Source organism: Eurosta solidaginis, chromosome 1, assembly GCF_040869045.1.
Source record: "Eurosta solidaginis isolate ZX-2024a chromosome 1, ASM4086904v1, whole genome shotgun sequence".
In the NCBI taxonomy this organism is placed as follows: domain Eukaryota; kingdom Metazoa; phylum Arthropoda; class Insecta; order Diptera; family Tephritidae; genus Eurosta; species Eurosta solidaginis.
The window spans coordinates 343,219,063-343,244,338 of record NC_090319.1 but is presented as its reverse complement, the minus strand read 5'-3'; the positions used below and the strand labels follow the sequence as shown (position 1 = coordinate 343,244,338).

General features: G+C 37.6%; 1 protein-coding gene across 3 annotated transcripts in view; it reads right to left on the bottom strand.

Annotated features, from left to right (window-relative positions):
* The window catches only part of mino (glycerol-3-phosphate acyltransferase mino), a 67,379-nt gene extending 42,875 nt beyond the window's left edge, over positions 1-24,504 (bottom strand). The window contains exons 1-3 of one of the 3 annotated variants that reach the window (XM_067762433.1): positions 24,360-24,504; positions 23,530-23,807; positions 8,357-8,468 (exon numbers count right to left, since the gene is read on the bottom strand). In XM_067762433.1, coding sequence (XP_067618534.1) covers positions 8,357-8,468; positions 23,530-23,642 — 225 coding nt within the window. In that variant the 5' untranslated portion in view covers positions 23,643-23,807; positions 24,360-24,504. Of the gene's footprint in view, positions 1-8,356; positions 8,469-23,529; positions 23,808-24,359 lie in introns of those variants that run through there. The other 2 variants (XM_067762434.1, XM_067762436.1) reach the window with 2 other exon arrangements.
* Between the last annotated feature and the right edge of the window lie 772 nt (positions 24,505-25,276).

Here is a 25,276-nt window from a genome sequence, read left to right as displayed (position 1 = left end):
TTCCGTGTATTCCACGGGTGCATCCGCATTTGCAAGATGAGCCAATCTTTCAATGTCCGAAGCAAACTCCTGCAAAGTCTCGTTAGCTTTTTGGTAGCGGTTTTGCAATTCTATTTGAAATATCTGTTTCAATGCGTCATAACTGTTCCGTTCGTACTCTGGAATAGTCTGTAAGATTTCGGCAGCTGGTCCTTTCAATGATACGAAGAGTGCGGCAACTTTATCTTCCACATTCCAGTTGTTCACTGCTGCGGTCTTCTCAAACTGTAGCTTAAAGACCTGGAAAGGAACAGAACCGTCAAAAGATGGAGTTTTTACCTTCGTATTGTTTGCTGAAACAACTGGGCGAATTAGTTGCAATTCCTGTATACGACCTCTCAATGTTTCAATCTCGGCATCGATTTTGTTCTCAAGTTGCAAAATTTTTGTGTCCTGCGCCTCCATCTTCGAAGAAATACGTCCTTCTTGCTCTTCCAGTTGTGCAGAGATCTGCGCTGATATATGTGCTGACATTTCGGACATTCGTGCCTCTTGTGCTTCAATCTTCGATGTTATACGGTTCTCCTGCGATTCCAGTTGAGATGCTATACGTGTCTCCTGTGATTCCATCTGTGATGACATATACGTTTTCTGTTCTTCCAGTTGAGTTTCCATCTTGGATGTTATACGTGTCTCCTGTGATTCCAATTGTGATGACATGTTGGTAGATATTTGTGATCACATTTCGGACATTTGTGCCGATATTGCAGCCAATATCATGTTCAGGTCTGTGTTCGCCATTGTCTGCGGTGTTTCTTCCATTTTTGTTATTTCCTCGCCATCAAGATGAAAGTCATACTCTTCCACATCAATTCCTTCTGCTTCCATTGCCTCTCGTAGCCGTGCCTGAAGTTCAAGTTTAACGCCGCTTGTATTCAATCCACGGCTCTCCAACTCCTTCTTTAGTTGCTGGATCTTCAATTCACTGAACTTTGCCATGTCCTTGTTGTCCTCTGGAATTTATTCAACAATTCCTCTTCTGACACCAATTGTAACGAATTTTCTTGCAAATCCTCTTATTTGCCCTTTTGCTAGGTTCGTATCGCTAAACTGTTGAATAAATAACTCCAATATGGAATAATGGCCTTTATTAAAATACTTCACAATAACACTCAAACTGTGCAACGAATAGCTTAATAACCAAACTGACTTTCAAAATAATACTGCTATTGCTCGCTAGATATCGTCTTAGTCGTAACTGCTTGACAGCTCAAATCAAACTGAATTACAGCGCCTCTACATCTGTCGCCTTTTATACTCTTTGGTTTTCTCGTTCGCATTTTTCTAGAATCTACTAGCATTGTCCATGAGCTCTCAAACTTCTCATCTATAACTAAAATTACACAATTTTATACATCTTTTAGGCGCTTCCAGAATCTACTAGTCCAGTAGCTCTCAAACTTCTCAGATATATGCATGTGTTAGTGCATTGACTCTCCGCTGCTCGTATACGTACATGGTACATATATGTAGACGCAGTTATTGTTTCGTTTATGTAGATACATAATGATTGAATTATTGATGTACATTCACGTCACTGCTTAGCATCGGCTTAGAGATGATAGCATCGCTCAGTGCTGCTAACATTCGTTACAATATTTACATAGTCATGCTTCGTAAAATGAATAACCGCTCATAAGCCACGAAGCAGTTTAGTACTCAATTGTCTTATTGAGCAAGAAAGTCAACTGTGTTATACGAAAACACTAATTGGAATCAGTAAGACTAATAGAGCAATAAAATTAATATAGTCATATCAGTCTTCTGACGCTAGCAACACAACGATGTACACGAAACTAAACTGAATACAGCGCTAAAGAAAAACCGATAGTAAACGAAGTATACAGTGTATTACACACCAAACCAACATGCTACTGAGTTAAAGCGACTATGATTTCAGTTTATACTCAACAATGTGATATATGTATGAGACATATGTGTTACGGGACACTCGTATGTATTTTCTATTTTATGTGCTAATCACTCATAGTATTTGTCTGTACTTGACTAAGTACACATTTAGCCACAATTTTTTGGCTCATGACTAAGTGCGCTAATTTTATTAGTACTCAAAGCAGATCACTGGTGAGTATCTCTCTGTTGCTTTGTACGTACATTTGTGTGTAAATGTTGATTGATTTGTTTACGTACCAAGAGTAGCAGCTTGCTTTATTGTTATTGTGCTTTTATTTAATAACCGTTTAGTGATGTGAGTATCACTTAGGGATACTAATATTCGTCACAGTATATACATATGCGAGAGCACACAACTGAGTATATAATGTTAGATTTCGCCCATACTTAAACTGTCTCACTTTTTTTTCAAACAGACGATCTACAAATTCCGAAGTACTCACTTGGATCGAGTGTACTCTACCATTTACTGGATATGAGTACTAACTTCGATACTTTGACCCGATTATTTTAAATGAGTACCGGTATCGATACTTTTTCTAAAAGTTCTGTCACTAACCACACCACAAACTTGAACACAATTTTTAACAGAATTAAGCACAAATAAAAATAAAATAAAACAAGTAAGGAAGGTTAAGTTCGGGTGTAAACGAACATTACATACGCAGTTGAGAGCTATGGTGGCAACATAAGGGAAAATAACCATGTAGGAAAATGAACCGAGGGTAACCCTGGAATGTGTTTGTTTGACATGTGTATCAAATGAAAGGTATTAAAGAGTATTTTAAGAGGGAGTGGTCCATAGTTCCATAGGTGGACGCCATTTAGGGATATCGCCATAAAGGTGGACCAGGGGTGACCCTAGAATTTGTTTGTACGATATGGGTATCAATTGAAAGGGGTTAATGAGTATTTGGGTTTAGTCCTACAGGTGGACGCCTTTTCGAGATAGCGCCATAAAGGTGGACCAGGGTGACTCTAGAATGTGTTTGTACGATATGGGTATCAAATTAAAGGTATTAATGAAGGTTTTAAAAGGGAGTGGTGGTAGTTGTATAGGTGGTCGCCTTTTCGAGATATCGCCATAAAGGTGGACCAGGGGTGACTCTAGAATGCGTTTGTACAATATGGGTATCAAACGAAAGGTGTTAATGAGTATTTTAAAAGGGCGTGGGGCTTAGTTATATAGGTGGACGCCTTTGCGAGATATCGCCATAAAGGTGGACCAGGGGTGACTTTAGAATGTGTTTGTACGATATGGGTATCAAATTAAAGGTATTAATGAGGGTTTTAAAATGGAGTGGTGGTCGTTGTATAGGTGGTCGCCTTTTCGAGATATCGGCATAAAGGTGGACCAGGGGTGACTCTAGAATGCGTTTGTACAATATGGGTATCAAACGAAAGGTGTTAATGAGTATTTTAAAAGAGAGTGGACCTTAGTTTTATAGGTGGTCGCCTTTTCGAAATATCGCTATAAAGGTGGACCAGGGGTGACTCTAGAATATGTTTGTACGATATGGCTATCAAATGAAAGGTGTTAATGAGTATTTTGAAAGGGCGTGGGGATTAGTTCTATAGGTGGACGCCTTTTCGAGATATCGCCATAAAGGTGGACCAGGGGTGACTTTAGAATGTGTTTGTACGATATGGGTATCAAATTAAAGGTATTAATGAGGGTTTTAAAATGGAGTGGTGGTCGTTGTATAGGTGGTCGCCTTTTCGAGATATCGGCATAAAGGTGGACCAGGGGTGACTCTAGAATGCGTTTGTACAATATGGGTATCAAACGAAAGGTGTTAATGAGTATTTTAAAAGAGAGTGGACCTTAGTTTTATAGGTGGTCGCCTTTTCGAAATATCGCTATAAAGGTGGACCAGGGGTGACTCTAGAATATGTTTGTACGATATGGCTATCAAATGAAAGGTGTTAATGAGTATTTTGAAAGGGCGTGGGGATTAGTTCTATAGGTGGACGCCTTTTCGAGATATCGCCATAAAGGTGGACCAGGGGTGTCTCTAGAATATGTTTGTACGATATGGGTATCAAATTAAAGGTATTAATGAGGCTTTTAAAAGGGAGTGGTGGTAGTTGTATATGTGAAGGCGTTTTCCAGATATCGATCAAAATGTGGACCAGGGTAACCCAGAACATCATCTGTTGGATACCGCTAATTAGTTATATATATAATATCACGAACAGTATTCCTGCCAAGATTTCAAGGGTTTTTTTTCGCCCTGCAGAACTTTTTCATTTCATTGTATAATATGGTAGGTGCCACACCCATTTTACAAAGTTTTTTTCTAAAGTTATATTTTGCGTCAATAAACTAATCCAAATACCATGTTTCATCCCTTTTTTCGTATTTGGTATAGAGTTATGACACTTTTTCGTTTTTCCTAATTTTCGATATCGAAAAAGTGGACCAATACAAAGTGAGTTCAGATAAGTACGTGAACCGAGTTTAGTAAAGATATATCGATTTTTGCTCAAGTTATCGTGTTAACGGCCGAGCGGAAGGACAGACGGTCGACTGTGTATAAAAACTGGGCGTGGCTTCAACCGATTTCGCCCCTTTTCACAGAAATAAGTTATCGTCCCAGAATCTAAGCCCCTATCAAATTTCACATGGATTGGTAAATTTTTGTTCGACTTATGGCATTAAAAGTATCCTAGACAAATTAAATGAAAAAGGGCGGAGCCACGCCCATTTTGAAATTTTCTTTTATTTTTGCATTTTGTTTCACCATATCATTACTGGAGTTGAATGTTGGCATAATTTACTTATATACTGTAAAGATATTAAATTTTTTGTTAATATTTGATTTAAAAAAAAAATTTTTTTTAAAAGTGGACGTGGTCGTTCTCCGATTTTGCTAATTTTTATTAAGCATACATATAGTAATAGGAGTAACGTTCCTGCCAAATTTCATCATGATATCTTCAACGACTGCTTACAGCTTGTAAAACTTTTAAATTACCTTCTTTCAAAAGTGGACGGTGCCACGCCCATTGTCCAAAATTTTACTAATTTTCTATTCTGTGTCATAAGTTCAACTCACCTACCAAGTTTAATCGCTTTATTCGTTTTTGGTAATGAATTATCGCACTTTTTCGGTTTTTCGAAATTTTCGATATCGAAAAAGTGAGCGTGGTTATAGTCCGATATTGTTCATTTTAAATAGCGATCTGAGATGAGTGCTCAGGAACCTACATACCAAATTTCATCAAGATACCTCAAAATTTACTCAAGTTATCGTGTTAACGGACAGACGGACGGACGGACATGGCTCAATCAAATTTTTTTTCGATCCTGATGCTTTTGATATATGGAAGTCTATATCTATCTCGATTCCTTTATACCTGTACAACCAGCCGTTATCCAATCAAGGTTAATATACTCTGTGAGCTCTGCTCAACTGAGTATAAAAACTGTAAGCACTTCTTTTATATAAATGGACAAAAACCAGTGAATAATGTCTCCTTATATAAAGATATATTCTTGCTAAACTTTGATTTTTAAATTTTGACATAGAAATTGCAAAAATATTTATGAGAAGTAAAAATATAAAAGTGGAGGAGCGCACATTATTTGGATTGGAAAGTTGGTAGGAAAGGAGATATTATTAGTCAATCAATTGCGCTCCACCTTCATATTTTTACATCTCATAAATATTTTTGCAATTTCTATGTCAAAATTTAAAAATCAAAGTTTAGCAAGAATATGTCTCTGCCTCTATTTTATCCTTCGACCACTGAAGCCTTCATGAAACTGGGTTAGCTTTTCTTCCATATGCGCTTCCAGTTTCGATGATATATGGACTTCCTGCTCTTCTAGTTGTGATTGATGTTACCGTCGATGTTTGTGCAGATATTGCAGCCAATATCATGTTCAAGTCTGTGCTCGTAACTGTCTGCGATGTTTCGTTTTTCTCTTCAATTTTTGTTGTTGTCTCGTCCCCATCAGGATAAAAGACATACTCGTCCACGTCGATTCCTTGCGACTCCATTACCTCTCGTAGCCGTGCTTGAAGTTCGATCTTATTGCCGGATGTATTCAATCCATGGTTCTCCAACTCCTTTTTCAGTTGCTGGATCCTCAATTCACTCAAATTTGCCATGTCCAAGTTGTATTCCCAATCTTCGGAATTTATTCAACAATTCCTCTTCTGACACCAATTGTAACGAATTTACTTGCAAATCCTCTTATTTGCAACCTTCTGCTAAGTTCGAATCACTAAACTGTTGAATAAATAACTCCAATATTTAATAATGCAAAATGGCCTTTATTAAAGTACTTCACAATAAATAACTCTACTATTGCCCGACAGATTGCGTGCTTAATCAAAACTGCTTCTAGCGCCTCTATCTGTCGCTGCCTTTATACTCTTTGATTTCCTCGTTCGCATCTTCTAGGCGCTTCCATTTCCAGAATCTACTAGTTGACCATCAGCTATCAAATTTCTCAGCTGTAACTACAATTTCACGATTTTATAACTTCCCTCATTGCATACTTTCGGGAGTATCTCAGCTACGTATACGTACATATGTGTAGACATAATGATTGATTCGTTTATGTAGATACATAATGATTGATTTATGGATGTGCATACAAGGCGCTGCTTAGCATCGGCTTAGAGATGGCAATACCCCTTAGTGTTGCTAATATTCGTAACAATATTTTTGCAATTTCTATGTCAAAATTTAAAAATCAAAGTTTAGCAAGAATATGTCTTTATATAAGGAGACATTTTGCGCTGATTTTTGTACATTTATATAAAGGAAGTGCTTAAAATTAGATTTATTTTTATTTTCTCCTTTTATTCCTTTGTCACGGCGGCTTAACCTGTCTCTGAGGTTTCATGTTTGTAGCTCAATGAGAAGTTACTTTAAAATCGATCTCAAAACACCAAATTTCCAAATTCTTATCTAAATATTTCGCTCCGTGCACCACCTAACGGAATTTTTTCTCCTTTTCCTAAATTTTCTTGGCGTCTTATCCTATCTGTGAAGTAAAAATCAATCCCAAAATTCCCTTCGTTTCGTACGATTTTTCTAAATATCTCATCCCATACGCCCCCTAGCGAATCTTTTTGTATCGTGTCATCGGCTGTCATAGACCTCTAAATTATGTTTGAAATTTCATGTCACTAGCTCATCGAGAAGTTACTTAAAAGCTGGTTTGAAAATTTTCAAATTATTATCTAATTTTTTCGATCCGTGCGCCACCTAACGGATTTTTTTTCCTTTTGTTGCATTGTCACGGTGTTCTAACCTATGTGTAAAGTTTCACGTTTGTAGCTCAATGAAAAGTTACATAAAAATCGATCTGCTTTGAAAGCGGACAAACATTCAACCGACCTAATATAAAGGAAGTAATAAAAATACACTGGAGTTTTAGAGAGTAAAATAGAAAATTCTCAACAGATAAGCTAAATAAAAAATGTACAAATAACTATTAAATAATAAATAGTGGTAGCTAAGGCATTTTGCTGTGGTGAGAGGCGAATGTGTCCTACCAAAGAGGATAAAAAATATTTAAAAATATTTGGTCCTACTAGAGTTTTGTACTGCTTTGTCTACACTATTGTGACGAATATTAGCATCACTAACCTGATAATAGTGTCAATAAGCTGATACTAAGCAGCCACTCGTATGTACGTAAACAAATCAATCATCATGTACACACATACATACAAGGCAGCAAAGAGGTACTCATAAACGCATGTCATCATCAGCCGAAGTAGTACTCACATATACACCTGCATATGGCTACAAACTACAAGCATAAAGTTCACGAAATTACTAGACCTTAGGAGAAATGGGTGAACGAGGAAACCTAGAGTACAAAAGCAGCGCAAGCTGAGGCATGACTAATCAGTTTTGATTTAAGCACGCTATTGGTTGTTAAGTATAAATATTATTGTGAAGTACTTTCAAAGTAGTTTAATAAAGACCATTTTGCAGTATTGAATGTTGGAGTTATTTATTCAATAGTTTAGCGATTTGAACGTTAGCAGAAGGTTTGGAATAAGTGGAATTTTCCTAAATTGGTTACACTATATTTTGCGCATGCAATATCTTTGATTTATAGTATCTACAACAATATCTTTATGATTTGTTGAAAATAACCGTTGTCGCGATTTAATTCGACGAAAATTTATACGGACTTTAGTGGGAAGTGATTTCAGTCCCCTTGCTATTTCTAGTTGGCGAATGATAGCGCAGCAAAGAAGCAACTGTCGTATTTTGTTGGACGACCAAAGCCGTTCGGACGGTTAAATGCCAATTAAATAAGTAAGATTTAAAATTAAAATATAAAAGTAAATTGATGCATTTTTCTCGCGTGATCGGTATGACTACTAAATTCATATTAAACTAAGAACTATATAGGTACGAAACTTACCGATTGAACATTCCTACGTACACTGGCCATATTCTGGAGTTTTACAATAGATGGTCGATAATTGTTATTGAATTTCAAATGGGGGAACAAATTGCTTATGATTCCGCTAACCCTGTAAAGAAAACAATTCGAAAGCAATAAATTAGAGGTTCACCTCCATAAATATATACACATACATACATACATACCAAGGCACCACAGAGGCCGCCGTTTTGTGGGGCTAGCGTGCTTGCCTACCACACGGAAGGACCTGGGTTTAAGTCCTGGGAAAAGCAACATCAAATACTATGGAAAAGGGTTTTCTAGATGGGTTGTAATTCGACAGTGGTTTGTAAATAAAAATAAAATAAAAATGTAAGGCGCGATAACCTCCGAAGAGTTTTTAGGCCAATTCCAATTTGCGTCGTGCTCCTTTTAATTTTTCCTACAAATTGGTGGGACGGGATCTACTTGTTTTATGCCGACTCCGAACGTCATCTGCTAGGCAGATGAGTTTTCATTGAGAGCTTTTCATGGCAGAAATACACTCTGAGTGCTTGCCAAACACTGCCGAGGGGCGACCCGCCGACCCAGCCTAGAAAAGTTTTGTTCTAATTGAAAAAAATTATTTCTAAAATTCTGATGTTGCTTTACCCGGGGCGTGAACCCAGGATTTTCGGTGTGGTAGGCGGAGCACGCTACCATCACACCACGGCGGCCGCGACGAATGCTCTGATTATTTTTCTGACATGAAAAGCTTTTAAGCGAATACTGAGGCGCCTGCTGATGCCGGACACCGACCAAGCGCCGGAACGGCAACCATTTTTCCCACTGCTGTGGCAGGTGTCTTGCGACCTGCACACTCCGAGGCAAGGGAAAACGAGCCGCGAAATTTATTTCTACCGGGGGAACGACTGCGCTAGCAACGATGGGTCGGCTCCCCATGGACGACAAGAGGGAAACCTGGTTAAATTCGGCCTCTGGTAATCTGACGGGGGCAATAACCAGTAATTGCGCTGGCAACGGCGAACACTGACGCGCCTGCTGATGCCGGGCGCCCTTCTGACGACAGTACGGCGACTGGTCTCCCCACGGCTCTGACAGGGTCCCACGATCTGATCACACTGAGCCAAACGAGAAAGGAGCCCCAGATAAGCCATAATCCGAGGATACGACCGCGAGGGCAACTCACGGATTTGCGGTTTGGAGGCCAATGACTTTAAGCTGATCCGAGCTGCAGATGAAGGTAAAGTTAGAACCTGTATTTTGGTTAAGTGTAAGCTGAACATCTTTCTTTTACCTAGCTATAGCAATGGCGACATTACAGCGGCTAGCGTGGCAAATGGAGGCACACAATTAACGCTGGCCTCCGTTTATATGCCGAACGACGCAGAGGATCTGGTGGCCGATCTAGGTAGGGGCCATTTGTTCATCGGGGCGGACTCAGATGCCCACCACGTCCAGTGGGGCAGTTTCGACATACAAACTCGTCGTGAGTCCCTTTTCGATTACCTTTTAACAACTAACCTGGTAGTTTGCAATGTAGGTAATGAACCAACTTTTATTACCAAAAACCGTAAATGGGTTATTGACCTCACTATTTATAGCGAAAGCGTTTATGGGTGGATCAAAAAATGGCGTGTCCTTGAGGAACATTCCTTCTCAGACCACCGGTATATTGAAGTAATACTAAAGTTTTTGTTGATCAGCCCATTGCGAGACGTAATCCACTTAATACAAATTGGGAACTACATAATGAGCTGTTAGCAAGAGAACTTCCAGCACTACCCTGACAAAGTCCCCCATCAACGGAGGAGCGGAAGGGTCTGGGAGCAAACTTCTAATTGGCACTCTCAAATGCCCTAGAACAGGCTTGTCCAATGCCAAAACCACGCGGACGCACATTTCCCGGGAAGAATGTTCAACACACTTGAAGTACCTGCAACAAACCAGGCTGTAAATACACCCATCATTTAGGAAAGGGTTAGGTGGGCAGTTAAAAGTTTTAAACCTTTTAAGGCTGCTGGACCAGACGGGATTGTCTCCGCTCAACTTATCTACTCTTTGGAGTTATCAGCCAGCTAGCTGCGGCACATATATACCGCTTGCTTGGCTCTAAACAGTCTTTCATCCTTCGTATTCAAGACCCTTAAGAGGATAATTAGCTATTTCTCCACTACCACTATTGATAGGAACCTCATTTCTGGCTATCGAAATGGGTACACCAAAGGAAAATCTGCGGAGACTGCGCTACACAGCCTAGACTCTACTATAGAAACATCCTTGTTCGAAAAGGATTATTGTCTTGTGGCCTTCTTAGACATTGAAGGAGCATTCAACAATATAAGTCCAGACCCAGTTAACAATACTTTAACGAGTCTGGATGTAAATATACCCCTAGTGTGACTGATTGATCAACTGATCAAGGGAAGGAAAATGCTTTCTTTACTGGGGAAGGTTGATATAACACACTTTTTGGCAAGGGGCACATCCCAGGGTGTTGACCTTCCCCTCTACTATGGAGCCTAACGGTAAACTCGCTATTATGAGATACTAGTTGGAGGAGCGGGAAGATTGTGGCATATGCTGACGACCAGCGATTGCTTCCAGAAGCAAGTTAGTTCAAAATCGTTGCGACTTAATGCAGGCGGCATTGCGAGAGGTTTCCCTATGGGCCTCCCGATATGGACTCAGGGTCAATTCTGATAAAGTACCACCGTTAAACCTTCCAGAACTAAATGTTGTGTGCCTAAGACTGCCAGATAAGGCCAAATTTCTAGGCGTAGTTATGGACAAAAAGCTTAACTGGAAGGACAACGTCATTCAGCGACAAAAGAAAGCGTACATTGTATTACAAATGTGCAAAAGAGCCATTGGCGAAAAATTGTGACTCATCCCCAACATATGTAAATGGATTTATACCGCGATTAACCGAACCATACTGTTGTATGGGAATGTCGTATGGTGGCCAGCCTTGAGCAAGGCGTTAAACCTAAACTTGTTGGGTAAAGTCCACAGAACAGCGCCTAGCGAAGCTCTTCAGGTCATTCTTGACATCCTGCCATTGGATCTAGCTGGTTATCGAGCAACGGCAATGTCAGCCCTGGCCTTAAGGGAGTTGTGCTGTTGGAACAAAAAGGCCACAGGACACTCTAGTATACTAAACAAATACATTTTTCTCCCTTTAGCACGGATCGCTGTGCGACCACAACAGTTGCGGAAACCAACTTAAAGATGAACATTCCCAGAAGGGGTTGCCTGGACGGAATCGGATAGGTACTTTGCTGTTGACGGCAGCATTTCCATATACACAGACGGCTCTAAGCTACACGGTAGAGTTAGAGGTGGAGTATACTCAAATGACTTTAACCTCCAGCTCTCCTTCAGACTACCAGAACACTGCAGAGCATTTCAGGCAGAAGTTTGAGCCATCATGGAAGCCGCGGTTATGATAGGAACACACTATGGCGGCAAAGAAATCTTAATAATTCAGCAACAGCCAGGCTTCCATTAAATCTCTTGGATCCTACTCGTTCAATTCTGAACTAACACTAAACCGTGGACGATCCCTTCAGGAGATGACCCAACAAAACCGCGTACACCTCACATGGGTCCCTGGACATAGGGACATCGAGGGAAACTGCATTGCAGATGAACTCGCTAAGCAAGATACAACCAGGCAGATTCTTCCTGGCCTAGAACGCTTAGGTATGTCCCTGGCCACATGCAAGCTAATACCAAAAGAACACATTCACCGTCAAGCCCGTGAAAGATGGCTACAGACACCGGGGTGTCGGACGTCGAAAGAACCCTACCAAAATGGGATCCTAAAATATCTTGTCAAGTGTACAACCTATGTAGGGATACAATTTCCCCACTTGTGGAGGCACTAACTGGGCATTGCCTTATAGGTAGGCTTGCAGAAAGGTTAAGAGCGCCTTTTCGTCGATGCTGCAGGAGTTTTAAAGAGGATGAGGAGGAGAAAACGGGTGTTCGCCTCATCTGCAACTGCCCAGCACTAAGTGGCGCACGGCAGCGCTCTCTGGGTGCTCCATTTCTATATAATCTGTGCGAGGTTGTGGAGCATGACGTCAAAGACCTGGTAGCTTTTATCAGGTCCTCAAAATGGTTCGAAAAGGAAAGGTAATGGTGTATTGGTGTGGTATCACAACGGGCCTAATATGACTTGGCTAAGTGTGCCCTCGTGCAGCCACTTCAACCTAACCTAACCTAAGCAACTAATACGGTTTAGGAATACTTAAAACTTTATTTGAAAGTAGCGGCCGCAGGGTTAACTTTGGAGGTTGGGATTTTTTATTTTATCACTGATTTGAGTTCAGGAGAGTTGGTGCAATGTTAAAAGTTTGACCTTAAGACCTAGTTTACATATAACGAGATTATCTTCATTTTCGTTTGGCTCAAACAAGACTCAAACTTTTAGACGTGTGGGAAGAAGCCGTCCCTTTGACATACGTTACATATATGCAGCATGACTTCTAGACGCATTTCTGGAATTCTTTTAATGGCTTCAGCCAGTGTTTCCGTCTAGCCTTGGGAAATAATGTTTTTTAAGTTGCTTGCTGGAAGTTGCAACTCTGCTGTGGTAAAAGACGGAGTTTCTTTAGGCATGCCGGTCTGCCTTCACTAGGTATCCTTCCTTATTTCGTGCGTAGGGAAAAGTGCATTTACTATGTTATCAGTTTAATCTTTATCTAACTCTGGTGTCGGTATGCGGGCCCAAATATTTATAGTACTATTTGTTAGGGATCTAAGGGTTTCTGTTGACGTCTTATCGAATCTCTTTAAATTTCCGCTTCTTGCTGTATCGGCAACGGTATTGAAACATTTATGTAAGTTGGAAGTATAAACAACTTTTCAATATTTTTCTGTGCTCTCTATAAGAAATATTGACGTTTTGAGATAATCTCAGATAAGGAGTTTAAAGTCCAATAAACACGCTATTTATTTCTAAAGATATTTGATTATAGTAGCATTAACATCTCGGTACATGTGCACCAAGTCGAAAATACCCAAAATTCGACTGGTTGTTTTATTATGCTTGAAGTTTATATACGCGAGAAACACATTTTTCGTAAACAAAGTTGGGTTTATTTGGACAGGTTAATTTTTTTGTTGCCAACGGAACAATTTTTTTAATATAGATCGCTGAACATTTCACCTTTTAAATAAAAAAAATTATTTGTGCTCTTGTCCCGGCTTCATATTAAGGTACTAATTTCCCTCTCAAACGATACTGGTAAACTTAATGTATGTATGTCCAGTGTGAAACAAACCAGGGGCTCCAGTTCAACCTTAAACTTTACAGGTAATAATCATTAATTAGTGCCTTACCACCTAGACGATTTTGGCCATGTATACTTGGCGCGATATAGGTACTAGAGGTTTACGCCGATCGCTTTATTGGCGGCGACGGCGGCGTAGGCGGCGCCGGCGTACGTCGGTGTTCTTACTTTAAAAAGCTTGATTTTTCTATTTAAAAAAAATAATATTTAGGAAAGGTTTTGTTTGTATGTATTTTAGGAAATCAACGTGTTGGCCATTTCGGAAAGATCCGGGGTTTTTACCTCAAGATCTCGCAGACCGTTCAAAAATTTTCAGGAGTAGCTCCTTGCGGAGGGATTGTCCCTCGTTCATTTACTCCAGAGAGGCTTCGAACCTAACCCCCCGGTCGTTGGAATTGGTACTGCTGCGTCTGCTGAAAAGAAATAGAGATACATAAAATAGCCACACTTTTGTCTGCATATCTCGTGCAAAGCGTAGTTTCACCTAGGGTTAAATCCTAATAATCGTCGCGAACACAATTTCTTTAAATCATTTGTGGCTCCTTGGCGGTCACGCACAAAGGCGACTTACGGTTGCTATTAATGGTCTATTAATACTCATGACTCTCGTAGCACAGGGCACCTCCAGTGCTTTCGGCTGTTTTTAAGAGCTACAATTCCCGATGTGCGAACAGTAGCAATCCCTACAACCAGTCGCTACCACGCCTCCAGACCCTCACACCATATGCCAGTACAGAAGCTATAGGACTGCGACTTCGAACTCATACCTTCGTCGACTTCACTTTCCTAGAAGCTCTAGGTGTAGCCCCGAAGACTTTCCAACGGATGCTGCCGAGCTACACCAGAGAAACGCCATGAAACCTTAGGGAGTGACTATTCGGCCAAGGATGCCGCCTTCGAAATCATAAGCAATCTAAGTGTAAGTCATTGCGTAATGGGTGAAAATCGTATAATCCTCGGCGCATCTGCATGATTAAAATTTTACAAGGACCCTGGATAAAATTTTTAAAATGTAGACCAAAGTTTGCAGACGTTTGTGTTCACAACATTGATTTCAATAGTCTTCCTTAAATCAAAACGATATTTTAGAATGAGAGTCGACCGATTTTCAGTTGAAAATGTTTACTGCTGTTTTCCGGCCTTATTATATAAGGCGATTTTTCAAACCCTTCTCATACATACATACATATATCCTCAACTTAAGTATGAGGTAAGAATCATTTCAATGGACTGTTTATGCCCCTAGAACCTGCTAAAAGATTTTGCATCACTGATTTCGATTATTCTTTCAGCCAATCGCAATATAATATTTTTTAAAAAAATCGACACCTTTTTTGGGTACTTTGGTTTTGTTTACAACTTGAGGACAATTTGAAAACAATTTGAAACGCCTTGGGTCATTTTATTTGAATTCATTGTTCATTATTAATTTTTTGAAAAATATATGCAAAGTGAGTAGATATATAAATTTATTATATAACTTTTCTTTTAGTGTTTTGTTTTAATAACTTGGTGAATTGGGGTGGATTTTCCGTGTTAATTGGCGTCGTACTGCCTTTTAGTTTTTCCTACAAATTTGCGTTACTGAACCCATGTACATATGTGTATATTGTGACGAATATTAGCATCACTAGCATCACATCTGCTAAATAAATGCGCAACAACAATAAACCAGCCTCTCTTATGTAGAAGGCGACGAAGAGATAACTCACACACACAAATATGTAGTCATCAGCCGAAGTAGTTACTCACACATACACACGCATATGGCTATGGGAGAGGCGTGGACTACAGATATACATGTATATAGCTGGTAACTAACCACGCATGCGCTACAACTGTTCGCGAAATTACTAGACCTAAGGAGAAATGGGTGAACGAAGAAACCGAGAGTATAAAAGCAGCGCAAGCTGAGTAATAATGAATCAGTTTTGACGCTATTGGTTGTGAAGTACTACCCCCAAAGTAATCTAAATAAAGACCAGTTGCAATACTGAATATTGGAGTGATTTATTCAGCAGTTTAGAAGAAGGTTTCAAATAAGCGGAATTTCCCACAATTCGTTACAATATTTTTCTTATGTCGATTGTGTTATGTCGATGTATTTTCGTTGGGAAGCTTTTCACAGCAGATATAAAGTCGGATTGTTTGCCAAACCACAGTCGAGGGGCGACCCAGCTTAGAATGCCCATTTCTAAAGAATTTCATGCTGCTTTTTATGATACTTGAACCTAGGGCATTTGGTGTTGTAGGCGAGTACGCTACCAGCACATCGCGGCTGCCGCATGGCATTATACCGGCTTAAAAAGTAGTTGGTAAAAAGTAAACAAGAATTCATATGCAATACATGCAGGTGTGTTCTGCGTAATTTACAACGAATGCGATCCCGGTAATAGTCTAGAACTAGGTCCGACTAGTAATACGCGTCCAAATATATATAGAGAGAGGTGTCAAATGGGGTGTACTGACTTCGACAACAATACTACGAAGGCGGAAAAGAAAACATTTAACTGGTTCAAAAGATATTAACGAAAAACCGGGTCCCTCCGAAACCGCGGATGAGATCCATACACTCAAAAAAAAAGTATCACTATCATTTTAATACACGATGTTCAAAAATGAAACTATAAACGGTATCATTTTCGTGGTATCAATGCAACGATAAATATTATAAAAAATATAATTAAAAGTATCAATTTTGTATCTTGACTATTGATTTGCCCATGGAAAATATTTGTTTCGCCCTTAAAAGGTATCAAAATGATAGTTTCATTATGATAACATTTAATACTAGATTGATTATAAAACGCATTACATTTGTATGTAGTCTATTAACTTGACAAATACAAGTATCAAACTAATATTTCGAAAATGTCAATAACATAAGATCATTGATGACGAAAAAAAGATAAGCAAAAATTGCACATTGATGCCTAGATGGCATCGCCTTGATGATAACTTTTTTTTGAGTGTAGTATTTGTGTGCAAAACACCTTTCTGCGATGGCGGCCTTCGGCCACTCTAATAAAAAATTACCCTGGCCGGTCCACCAATGGGGTGGGATCAAAATTAAATCCGTGCAAAATCCATCCACACACATTTTTTTTCAGTGCACAAGAACATTACAACAACCATATGAAAATTGCCAACTTCAACTGCAAATATCTCCGGACAGAGACACAATTTTTCTTTTCGGATTATTGTTGTCGAGGTTAATACGCGTTTATTGATACCTCTCTCGATATTTTTCGGACGCCTATTAGCAGTCGACCCCTGTTCTACACTTTTACCACGATCCCAAAAGCCTCTACAAACACCGATGCATTTTTATACCTAGCTGAGCAGAGCTCACAGAGTATATTAATTTTGTTCGCATAACGGTACTCTGTAACGGCATAAACTAATCGAGATAGCTATAGACTTCAATATATCAAAATGATCTGGGTGAAAAAAGAAATTCATTTAGCCATGTCCGTCCGTCCGCCCGCAAACACGATAACTTGAGTAAATTTTTAGGTATCTTGATGAAATTTGGTATGTAAGTGCCTCGGCACTCATCTCAGATCGCTATTTAAAATGAACGAAATCGGACTACAACCACGCCCACCTTTTCGATATCGCAAATTTGGAAAAATCGAAACAGTGCGATAATTCATTACCAAAGACGGATAAAGCGATGAAACATGGTAGGTGGGTTGACATTATGACGCAGAAGAGAAAATTAGCAAAAGTTTGGACAATGGGCGTGACAACGCCCACTTTTAAAAGAAGGTAATTTAAAAGTTTTGCAAGCTGTAATTTGACAGTCGTTAAAGATATCATGATGAAATTTGGCAGGAACGTTACTCCTATTACTATATGTATTCTGAATAAGAATTAGAAAAATCGGATGACGAACACGCCACCCTTTAAAAAAAATTGTTTAAAGTCAAATTTTAACAATAATTGAATATTTTTACAGTATATAAGTAAACTATGCCAACATTCAACGCCAGTAATGATAGGGTGCAACAAAATACAAAAATAAAAGAAAATTTCAAAATGGGCGTGGCTCCGCCCTTTTTCATTTAATTTGTCTAGAATACTTTTAATGCCATAAGTCGAACAAATATTTACCAATCCTTGTGAAATTTGGTAAGGGCATAGCTTCTATGACTATAACTGTTTTCTGTGAAAATGGCCGACATCGATTGAAGCCACGCCCAGTTTTTATACACAGTCGGTCGTCTGTACTTCCGCTCGGCCGTTAACACGATAACTTGAGCAAAGATCGATATATCTTTGCTTAACTTAGTTCACGTACTTATCTGAACTCACTTTATCTTGGTATTAAAAATGGGCGAAATCCGACTATGACCACGCCCACTTTTTCGATATCGAAAATTCCGAAAATGCTATAATTCCATACCAAATACGAAAAAAGGGATGCAACATTGTGATTGGATTGGTTTTTTGACGCAAAATATAACTTTAGAAAAAACTTTGTAAAATGGGTGTGACACCCACCATATTAAGTAGAAGAAAATGAAAAAGTTCTGCAGGGCGAAATCAAAAGCCCTTGGAATCATGGCAGGAATACTGTTCGTGGTATTACATATGTATAAAAATAAAGTAGCGGTACCCGACAGATGATGCTCTGGGTCACCCTGGTCCACATTTTGGTCGATATCTCGAAAACGCCTTCACATATACAACTAAGGGCCACTCCCCTTTAAAACCCTCATTAATACCTTTTATTTGATACACATATCGTACAAAGTCGCCCCTGGTCCACCTTTATGGCGATATCTCTAAAAGGCGTCCACCTATAGAACTAAGGCCCACTCCCTTTTAAAATACTCATTACCACCTTTCATTTGATACCCATATCGTACAAACACATTCTAGAGTCACCCCTGGTCCACCTTTATGGCGATATCTCTAAAAGGCGTCCACCTATAGAATTAAGGCCCACTCCCTTTTAAAATACTCATTACCACTTTCATTTGATACCCATATCGCACAAACACAATCTAGAGTCACCCCTGGTCCACCTTTATGGCGATATCTCGAAAAGGCGTCCACCTACATAGCTAAGGCCCACTCCCTTTTAAAATACTCATTACCACCATTCATTTGATACCCATATCGTACAAACACATTCTAGAGTCTCCCCCGGTTCACCTTTATGGCGATATCTCGAAAAGACGTCCACCTATAGAACTGTGGCCCACTCCCTTTTAAAATACTCTTTAATACCTTCCATTTGATACCCATGTCATAAAAACACATTCCAGGGTTACCCTAGGTTCATTTTCCTACATGGTGATTTTCCATTATTTTGTATCCAACGCTCTCAACTTTGGTCCGATGTTTCTAACGTAGAAGATAGACTCACCATTAAGTATACCGAATTGATCAGGGCGACGAACTGAGTTGATATAGCCATATCCGTCTGTCTGTTTGAACGCAAACTAGTCCCTCAAATTTTGAGATATCTGAAGCGTGATCCAGATATGGATAGAGATTTAACATGCAAATACAACAACAATTTGAACGCAACAATTGATAGGTGACTTGAAGGTATCTCTGGACACAGAGAGTCTATTAAGTTCCGTGAGGGCTCGGAAGATTTGATTAAATTGACAGTAATTGACTCCACTAGCAGACAAATAAAACAGTAGGAATAACCGAAGAGCTCTCTGAGGCACATTAAACGGTATATTGACAAGAAGAGCTGGACAGTCCAAAGAACCTGCAATGAGGTCATAGACAAACAAGACCAGATGCACCGTTCTCTTTGTTTCAAGTGATTGCAAATTGATAAGGTTGCAACGTGAGGAATAAGAAGGCAACGGATCATCAAAATTTATAGAGCATACGGCAAAGTGAACAAACATTCTATGAACTCTTGAAGTTGGTTGGAGACTTTGTCAAAAGCCTTCTAGAAGTCGGTGTATAAAGCATCAACTTGAGATCCGCCCTTGAATGCGGAAATCAGAAAAGGAGACCAAGTAAGTGACAGCAACAAAATCATGTTGATTGGGTTCAACGATGCTCTGAACGATAAAAGATGGTTTCTCCTTTATAATATTTTCGTATAGTTTTGAGCAAGCAGTAAGCTTTCCAATAGGCCTGTAATTTGAGACATCATTTTTGTTTTCGGTTTTAAAAATCAGAGTTTGCGAAGATTTCATCGAGTTTGGAGATTGAGAGAGATCCAAAGTCTAATCGTTCAAAAAAACAGATTCGGAACAGAAGTAGGGTCTTCAAAGTTAGTTGTAAAGAAATCGACTCAAAACTCGTCCAGAAACTGGGACCTTTTGCCATTAAAATCGTGCTGCTTAATATCACTTAGAAGGTTATATCTAGCGTATTGAGCGAAAGTCCAGATTCCACGAACTGATTTGGATTTTAAGTGAGGTGGAGGTCGACCAACGGTACGCCACATACTGTACAAGACCCAGATATAAAGGTCATATTATGAACATCGTACAGAAAACTAAAACTCTTTTCGTATCGCCAACCGTATTTGTAAAGGAAGTGTAAGACCTTGCCTGAGTTGGAAAAACCAGCTGGAGGAGCGTTCATTTCCTACTTAGCTTCAGTTAGTACAATGCAGGAATGTATGGCGTACGTTGCTTCGCAAATCAGTGAATGAAGTCCTGCAACTGAGCATGCAGATTCCACTCTCATTCTCTGATTCATAAATTCCCATTGGGAAGTGCCGAGTTAAGGCTCCCATCATAAGGTAAAGGTGGGGCTTAGTGAGTCTTGAGAAGTTTAAAAGAGCATTAAGCGTCAATAAATTACCAGAAAAAAACTAAACAAATGCATAAGTGATTTAAGGTTCGGTTTTTCAGTGCCAGTTTAAACTTCAGTTAAAGTTGACTAAAGTTTAACCCTGGCACTTCGGCCGAAGTTGAGATGAGCAGCAAAATTGTATGTTATCGAACAAAGTGGCAAGGTTAAATTATAGTTAACTTTGATTGGAGTTTAAACGCGCACTGAAAACCCCGGCCTAAGTCGAGCTGTTGTCTGTCCTATCCGATGGCCACTTGTCCACGAAAAGACTGCAAGGGGCCAGTAGAATTACAAAATCCGAAGCTCCCGACTTGTGTCCTTTTGCCAAGATTGGGAGGTTATAGGTTTAACGCCGTCCTGCAGACCGATTAAATACAAATTGACAACAACGAACACCCCAATGTAAATGCATAGTTGAAGGTTTAAAGGAACATCAATCAGCGCATATAGCTTACAGGCCGATTTATTCAATATAGGGTTATTGACCTCTCTCTTATTTTGTATTTTGCAGTTTAAATATTTTAAACGAATTAAACACTAAATATAGGAACTTGAATATAACAGAAAATAAACAGAAACGACATGCATGTCGGTCATTGACAGTATTTTCTCTGCTAGCAAACCGTTATAATAAATTTGCTCAGTTTAACAGAATCAGCTGTTTGTGACGTCACACTAGACTGTACACAAAACCATGATTATTAGCTTGAAAAATTCGGATCACATTTTATGAAAGTGTTTACGTTTATGATGAAATTTATTTTTATTTAATTCAATTTAACTTAATTTAATTTCATATAATTCAATTTAATTGATTATAATTCAATTAATTTTAACTTAATTTAATTTATTTTCTTTTAATTTGATTTGATTTAATTTAAGCTACTTCAATTTAATTTAATTTTAGTTAATTTAGTTGAACTAAACTTACTATTTAAAATAAAATGATAACTTAATTTAATTTAATTTAATATATAAAATAAAATAATACTTTAGTTTAGTTTTAACTAAATAAACAGAAATTTATTTAGTTTAATTTAATTAATTTTAATTTGATTTAATTTAACTTAATTTAATTTAATTTATTTCAAACCACCTAAATTTAATTTAAATTAGTTTAATTTAATTGACTTGCAATTAATCAAATTTGATTTAAAGTAATTTAATTAACTTTAATTAAATTTAAGTTAGTTTAATTCAATTCAATCTAATTATATATAATTCAGTTTAAAATAATTTAACTCATTTAATAAAATTTTATTTAATTTATTTTGATTTACTGAGTTAATTTAGAAGAATTTAATTTAATTTATTTCAATTTAATTTAATTTTAATTAATTTAGTTTTATTTAATAAAGAAAATAAAATAATGATTTGATTTAATATTTAAAATAATATAATAATTTAATTTAGTTTAGTTTAACTTAGCTTAAAAGAGTTTAATTAGTTTAGTTTACTTTGATTCAATGTATTTGATTTAATTCAATGTACTTTAATTTAATTTAATTTCATTTAACTCAGTTTAATAGAATTTAAACTAGTTTAGTTTAATTTTTTTAGTTTCAAAAAAAAAAATTTTGGTGCAATTTAAATATAATAATTTAATTTTACTTAGTTCAATTTCATTTAATTTATTTGAATTTTTTTCATTTTATTTTATTTCATTTCATTTAATTTTATGCTTTTTATTTATTTTAATTTAATTTAGTTTAATTTAATTTAATCCAATTTAATTTAACTTAAATTAATTGAGTAGAGTTTAATTAATTTTAATTTTAATTTTATTTTATTTATTTTAATTGAATTTAGTTCAATTTCATTTCTTTTAATAAAATTTTTTTTCGGGTATTTCTATAAAAAAATACAGGATATCCGAATACGGCTAAGATTTTTTATCTATTACCCAGAATCTACCCATATTGCACAGTAGAAAGGGTCGAAAAAAAGTTGCTAATGTTCGCCCCTAAATTTAAATGTCAGGCGGACATTTGCAATTTTTTTTTGTATGAGGACCAACCCAGTCTACTGCACAGCCTTAAGGCCCCGTTACTGATACTTAGCATAGACTTGACTTGACTTGACTTGAGAACTGTCACTTACAGTTCTGTTAAATGAACATTGCATGTTACTGATTATTCAAAACTTAGCAACACTTAACTTGACTTAAGGCCCCATTACTGATACTTAGCATAGACTTGACTTGACTTGGCGTAAACTTGGCAACTTAGCCTTGATTATACTCCACTTAGCGCATACAATCTGGCATCATAATCAACAAATGTCAATTTGTATGACAAAATGTCAAAATGAAATGGAAACAAACAAATGGCATCTCAAAATGTAAACGTCACTTAGAACTTACATAGAAAATCAAAATTTAACAGACTTCTAAGTCAAGTTAGGTGTTGCTAAGTTTTGAATAATCAGTAACATGCAATGTTAATTTAACAGAACTGTAAGTGACAGTTCTCAAGCCAAGTCAAGTCTATGCTAAGTATCAGTAATGGAGCCTTTAGAAGTCTATTGAATTTTGATTTTCTATGTAAGTTCTAAGTGACGTTTACATTTTGAGATGCCATTTGTTCGTTTCCATATCATTTTGACATTTTGTCATACAAACTGACATTTATTGATTATGATGCCAGATTGTATGCGCTAAGTGGAGTATAATCGTGGCTTAGGCTGGAGACATTGGTGCTTTATCGGTAACCGTATCGGTAACCTTATAACAGCTGATTCGACCAACCTTATGAGAATCAATGCAATCGATTATTGGTGCCGCTAAGGTCGTAACCGTATCGTAGACAACCAATTGGGTTTTGGTTTACCGTCGTAACAATAAACATCTGATTACGTTAGGGATACGGATACAGCGATACGACATACGGCACCAATGACTCCGGCTTATGTTGCCAAGTTTACGCCAAGTCAAGTCAAGTCTATGCTAAGTATCAGTAATGGGGCCTTTAATGTCAAGTTTGCAACATCAACAGCCAAACTATTAAATGTTGGATATAAACAAACAAAACAAAACTGCACGAAATAAAAAATAAATGATATTGAAATTGACGTGACATTACTAACAATCAACTAGACTAAATAACATACCTAGTTTTGGCGTAGATAAAGTACACGATGAGAAATAACGAAGCTACCTCGACGCATCCGATTGTGGACATCTCTACTGTATTTTGCACAAAATTAAATATTGATTTTGGCATTTTTGCACTACTGGTTTATTTAATGTTACAACTATTCAAAGTGATTATAAACACTTTTGTTTTTATTACTATTGTTTTTGTATGAATATACTTTGTTTTTGTTTTATTTTAAATAATAAAATCGCACGATCGCTCCAATTATCGTTATTTAAAATTATATATACACTGATATGTGTAAATGTATGTATATTTTTTTAAGTTGTTACAATTTTTTAATTGAATAAAGGTATGTACATGTGTATTTCTGTATATTTTTATACATTGTAGTCTATTTTAGTGATAAGAAAAACGGCTGATGCTGCGATAGCCATTGCATGATCTGTGACATTTGTATGTATGTATGTGCCTGTGCATGCTGACTTACGAAAAAATAACAAAACGCAATTTGATAAGTACACCCGCGTAATTATGTACATATGTATGCATATGCATATATGTATCTATGTTTATGGATATATGTATATATGTGAGCATGTAAGGGCTATAAAATCACATTTCCATCTGCGAGGGCACACAGCGGTTTTTGCACTTTATAATCCTCAATAAAAAATCATATGTGTATATATGTATGTATGGAGGTATATCTATTTGTCGTTGGTGTAGTTTATATTGACAAATCACTTTATGTTGTTGTCATATTAACATGACATGCATGTAATCAATTTAACTAAGGGCACATTAAAAGCAACAACATGTTAAAAACTGCGACTTATGTACGTTGAATTTAAAGACGCGCTTGTTGTATTATCAAATTTGCAACTTGACACATTGGAGATGTTTTTTCGACTGTTATTAGCGCAAATGTTGCTCGATTTTAAATATATGTATTAATTAAATCTCATTTGGCGAGTCGCCGAACTATTCTTCGGTTGTTTATTTATTACATGGCGCAACGATACAAGGTGGCAGCATGGAACAGCTGATTATAAACTTTTTTTATTTGATTTGATACATCAACTAACGGTACCGTACGATTTTGACATTTGTCCATCGAATTTACAAAAACAAAGTACATGGAATTTTTATTTATGTTTGTAGATATGTCACCATGCTGCCACCTTGTATCATTCCGCTATGATTTACTAGAGCATATATTTTTACATGGCGGAACGATACAAGGTGGCAGCATGGGACAGCTGATTATAATATTTTTTATTTTATTTGATACATCAACTTCCGGCGCAGTACGATTTTGACATTTGTCATCGAATTTACAAAAACAAAGTACATGGAATTTTTATTTATGTTTGCAGGTATGTCACCATGCTGCCACCTTGTATCGTTCCGCCATGCATTTTTATTACGAATATAATGGTGAGAAATGTGAAGAGAACACAGCTTTGATAATAAAATCATAGGGTCATAGGTGTCGGTGATGGGTGTAGCACAAGGGTCTATCTAATTTGTATGAGGATAAATTTTTGTTCAGCTCTTAGTACTACCTTAGAACCGAACCCTGTACCAAAGAGATTGCATCATTCCATGCCACTGTGTATCGTGCAAAAGATTTTTAATCCCATCTGTCAAGTATTCACTGGGCTCTACGTTCCTTGGGGTCACGTTGCAATTTGCAATTCCTCCAAAGTGGCTCAGCATTCAAAAAGCTGGTGCTAGAACCCACATACGCGAATGCC